The following is a 4687-nucleotide window of genomic DNA, read 5'->3' on the forward strand; positions in this document are numbered from 1 at the left end:
GAAACCGAGCCAACAGAATAAATAAGTTCTACACCAAAGGGTGTGGCCAGATTTAGGGTGGGTCTTCCCATCTCCTGGGGTCCAATCAAGAAAATCTCTCACTGGTGTGTCCAGCTGCTGGGGTTTTAATCTATGATAACTGCAGTCAAGTTGTCAACCAAGATTAGCCATCACACTCTCCTTCACATAAATAATTCTTTTTTTTTTTTTACTTACTGGTGACATTTTATTGTCTGTTAGTAGCACACAGACCAAAATATTAATCACTCAGAAGGAACTATATCTCTATAGAAGTGGGGAATGACACCAGCCATTCTGCGGGTGACTGAATGCATTTAATGATGACTTTTCAGGTTTTTCATCTTCCTCTTATGCCGCTCAATTTGCTTCTGCAAGACGCTCCATCTCCTGCTCGTGGGGCTGGATCTCATCTTCACGGTGTTTCTTCAAGGCAGCTAGTTGTTCTTTAGTTTTCACTCGGAAGCAGCGATCCTCTTCGGCCTTCTCTCTCTTTCCGAAGGCCCCACCGGCTTCTCCGATGGAGCCAGCACCAGTGTCCATGCTCTCCGACGAGTCCAAGCCAAAGTCTCGGGTATGTAGGACCCTCATGCCCCAGACACTGAGCCGATCCCGAATTGCCAACGCTGAGCCTGCCATTGCCTCCTGCGCAGTTCCCACATAAATAATTCTATACACTTACTGTCCTATATAGAGACATAATCTTATTTCCAATTCTGAGCTCTAGTTTAGTCTTTGGAGATTTAATCATACCACCAACCAACACAAATTATTCTAGTCTGTTCTTTGGATGACATGGTTCTTGTAGCACGAGTTCTAATTGGTCTTAATAAAACCCCGAGTCAGATATAGGGATAAATGCTGAAAGATCAGAGAAGCAGAGCAGCCAGCCACTAGTTCTTACCTCTACTGACTCCTCATACCAAAGGGGCGATCCTGTCTCTAAGAATCTTCAGACTGAATGCAATGAGCTCCTGTCTCCTCCTGTCTTATATTACTCTCTCTGCCCAGCCATATCACTCCTGTCTCCACCTCCCTAGTGCTGGCATTAAGGGAATGTGACTCTCAAGTACTGGGATTGTTTTTCTTTTAGACTGGATGGCCTTGAACTCACAGAGACCCCCCTGCCTCTGCCTCCCAAGTGCTGGGAATAAAGGTGTGTGCCACCACTGCCTGGCCTCTATGGCTAACTAGTATGGCTAGCTCCACACTCTGATCTTCAGGCAAGCTTTATTTGTTAGATCACAAAATATTACACCACAGGTTCTGATAAGACTCTAGAGAAGACCCTATAGCTCCTGGAAAGACTTTGACATTCCAGAGGCTTGGAGTCAAACTGTTTGAAATTGCAGAAGCAGTGGTGTGAGACATATCAAGATACTTCATCCAAGCCATATGTTGTGGTATACGCTTGTAATCCCAACACTAGGGGAGTTGAAGCCTGAGGATCATGAGTTACAGTGCAGCCTGGATACACAATAAAATATCCTAGTAATATTGAGATATTTTATATCTCAATAAAAAGAAGATAGAAAGAAAGAAAAAGTTAACTGAGGGGAAGTTTCCTTAGGTTTTCTTTCATTTCTAATTATCCCCAATGCTTAGTGCATTAATTTGGACACTGAAGGTAAAAATTCTAATAGTGATCCAGGCAGTGGTGATACACACCTTTAAGCACTCAGGAGGCAGAAGCAGGTGGAGGTCTGTGAGTTCAAGGTCTGCCTGGTCTACATAGGGAATTCCAGGACAGTCAGGGCTACAGAGAGAAACCCTGTCTCTGAACTCCCCCCCAAAAAATTGCCATAGTGAGTGTCTTGGTCCATCTCATTTTTTTGTTATAAAGGAAAAGATTTAATTGGAGTGGTTCATTTACAGTTCAGAAGTTCAGTCCATTACCATCATGACATGGAGCATGGAGATATGCAGGTAGACACGGTGCTGGAGGTGAGTGCTACATTTTGTAGGCAACAGGAATTCAACTGACTCATTCCAACTCATTTTGTAAGAGCAAAGAAAAATGAGTACCGAGACCCACCTATGACCCATGCAGAGAAACTTAAGTTCAACTCAGGATTCAACAGAACAGGGGACTCAAGACTATGCTGCACAAGAGTGCCTTTAGTGACATTAGTGACATTCTTCAGAGATTTCTCTTTCTTTCTCTCTCTCTCTCTCTCTCTCTCTCTCTCTCTCTCTCTCTCTCTCTTTCTTTCTTTCTTTCGAGGCAGGGTTTCTCTGTGGCTTTGGAGCCTGTCCTGGAACTAGCTCTTGTAGACCAGGCTGGTCTCTAACTCACAGAAGTCCACCTGCCTCGCCTCCCGAGTGCTGGGGTTACAGGCATGCGCCACCAACGCCCAGCCAGAGCTTTTCTTTAGATAGCTCAGTATACAGAGTTCAAAGCAGGGACAGAGAAGCATACAGAGCGTTTCTTGTCACTATCATCAAATGTTCTCAGCAGACAGAAGATCTCATGGTTGAGGGGGCGCTGTTTGCACACCATCCTTGAATGCAGTTAGTTTCATCTCCAAGGAGGGGACAGGAAGTATTATTGGGGTGGGCAGAGGTGTTCCTCTCAGTGGAGGGAACAATGTTCTATGGGAACAGAGTTCATACAACAGGACAATGTGGAAAAGTCTATTATATGTGTGCTACAAATGACCAGTGTTCAGTGGGCCCTGTACAAATACAGGCTTCCCCATTGTCCCAAGATTCAATACACTCAGACTACTATACAGTCTTTTTGATGTAAGAGAGCCGATATGGAGTCTACTTTAACCTCTGAGAGAAAAATGCTAGTGGCGCCTAGAATTGGAGCAAATCTGTATCTTCATTTGAATGCAACTACAGCATTCCTAGCTTGTACTGGTAGCTTGCTGAGGTAGATGTTGGCCATGAATAACCAGATGATCATGTGATTTCAACTGTCCATCATAAAGTAGATTTTGACTAATCCCCTACAGGATAAAGTGAAAACATGGTGTAACCAGAGTTCTGTCACCAAAGGCAGGCCAGGGCTTTTATTCCTCTCTATGCTGACACCTGTTCTTCAGTTTGCATATGTGGATTTGTTAGGAATTTCTTGAGACTTGGAAGAAAAACTTTGAAAAGCTGTATGGAAAATGCCAAATTATGTGGAAATAGACTGCTGTGCCAATACATTCCCAATCTGTTGTGGCTCTGACATGGGTGGACTAAAGAAATGTAACAATGGTAAAGATACTGTCCATTTTCCCGGGAGGTAGAGAGCCTGAGGTCAAAATGTACACTAATGTGTGGACTATGCTTATGATTTGCTGCAACACAAAGGGAATAAGATTGGAAGGTTGTTGACAAGGTTTGAAGAGGAGATACATGGATAGACCTCAATGGATGGGTGCACAATTTGAGAACATTGTGTTCCATGTGAATGCTCACCAAAATGCAGGCAATGTGAAGAGGCTCAAAGAGTTGACTAGTTAGACAGGATTCTGGAAAAGCCAATCTTGTTTGTAGGGTTTGACCAATACTGCAGTGAAAAACTGTTTTGTTTTTGCAACACATGGTTTCTCTGTGTAGCCCTGGCTGTCCTGGAACTCACTCTGTAGACCAGGCTGGCCTTGAACTCACAGAGATCCCACCTGCTTCTGTCTCCCGAGTGCTGGGATTAAAAGCATGTGCTACCAATGCCTGGTGACATCTCTCTCTCTCTCTCTCTCTCTCTCTCTCTCTCTCTCTCTCTCTCTCTCTCTTTTGGTTTTTCAAGACAGGGTTTCTCTGTATTTTTTGGAGCCTATCCTGGAACTCACTCTGTAGACCAGGCTGGCCTCAAACTCACAGAGATCCACCTGCCTCTGCCTCCCGAGTGCTGGGATTAAAGGCATGCATCACCAATACCCGGTGACATCTCTTTTTTTTTTCTTTTACTCAGTTTTTCTAAGTATCTACCAAAATTCCACTTTATATAATGATTTTTTCTTATCTTCATATTGTCATTAACATGATATTTTCTAAATCTAAAAATGAATCCATCTCTTTGGTAAGATATTGTATTATTATGCCAAATAATATCACCTACTGTTTCTAAATAGTAATACATATTATAGTATAATATGAGAAAGAGTAAAAACATATTAAAGTAATTGAAGGAGGGAATAGTCAAATGTGGATGTCTTTCTATTTTTGTGATTTTTTTAAGATGATATCTTCTAGAGTCTAGACTATGGCTAAATTTTTATTCTAATGAGATTGAAGTAAGGGAACTACTAATGAATCTGAAAGGTATATGTTTGAGAAAAGAGTGTTAATGGCTGAAAAAAACTTTAGAAGTTGAGGTGGAATGGAATCCAAAGTGTAAGCACATGGTCAAGAGGTAAACCATTAGTTCCTATTATGGTTTGAATGAAAATGGCTCCCATAGGCTCATAGGGAGTGGCATTATTAGGAGGTGTGGTCTTGTTGGAGTAGGTGTGGCCTTGTTGGAGGAAGTGTGCCACTGGGGGTGGGCTTTGAGGTCTCAGATGCTCAAGCCAGGCCCAGTGTCTCACTTTCTTTTTTTATTTTTTAAATTAATTTTTTTAAATTAAAAACAATCTTATTTTACATGCCAATCCCAGTTCACTTTCTTTTTTTAAAAAAAATTTTCAGGGCTGGAGAAATGGCTCAGTGGTTAAGAGCACTTGGCTCTTCTTCC

At 42.3% G+C, this 4687-nt stretch overlaps 1 protein-coding gene across 1 annotated transcript; it reads right to left on the reverse strand.

Moving 5' to 3' along the window:
• Positions 1 to 378: 378 nt before the first annotated feature.
• LOC100757109 (ATPase inhibitor, mitochondrial-like) lies at positions 379 to 657 on the reverse strand. The gene has a single exon (XM_035449823.1). The coding sequence runs from the start codon at positions 655 to 657 to the stop codon at positions 379 to 381; it is 279 nt and encodes a 92-aa protein (XP_035305714.1).
• Between the last annotated feature and the right edge of the window lie 4030 nt (positions 658 to 4687).

Source organism: Cricetulus griseus, chromosome X, assembly GCF_003668045.3.
Source record: "Cricetulus griseus strain 17A/GY chromosome X, alternate assembly CriGri-PICRH-1.0, whole genome shotgun sequence".
Classification (NCBI taxonomy): domain Eukaryota; kingdom Metazoa; phylum Chordata; class Mammalia; order Rodentia; family Cricetidae; genus Cricetulus; species Cricetulus griseus.

Coding starts and splice junctions, on each gene's coding strand:
- LOC100757109 (XM_035449823.1), bottom strand. CDS start 657: ATGGCAGGCTCAGCGTTGGCAATTCGGGATCGGCTCAGTGTCTGGGGC.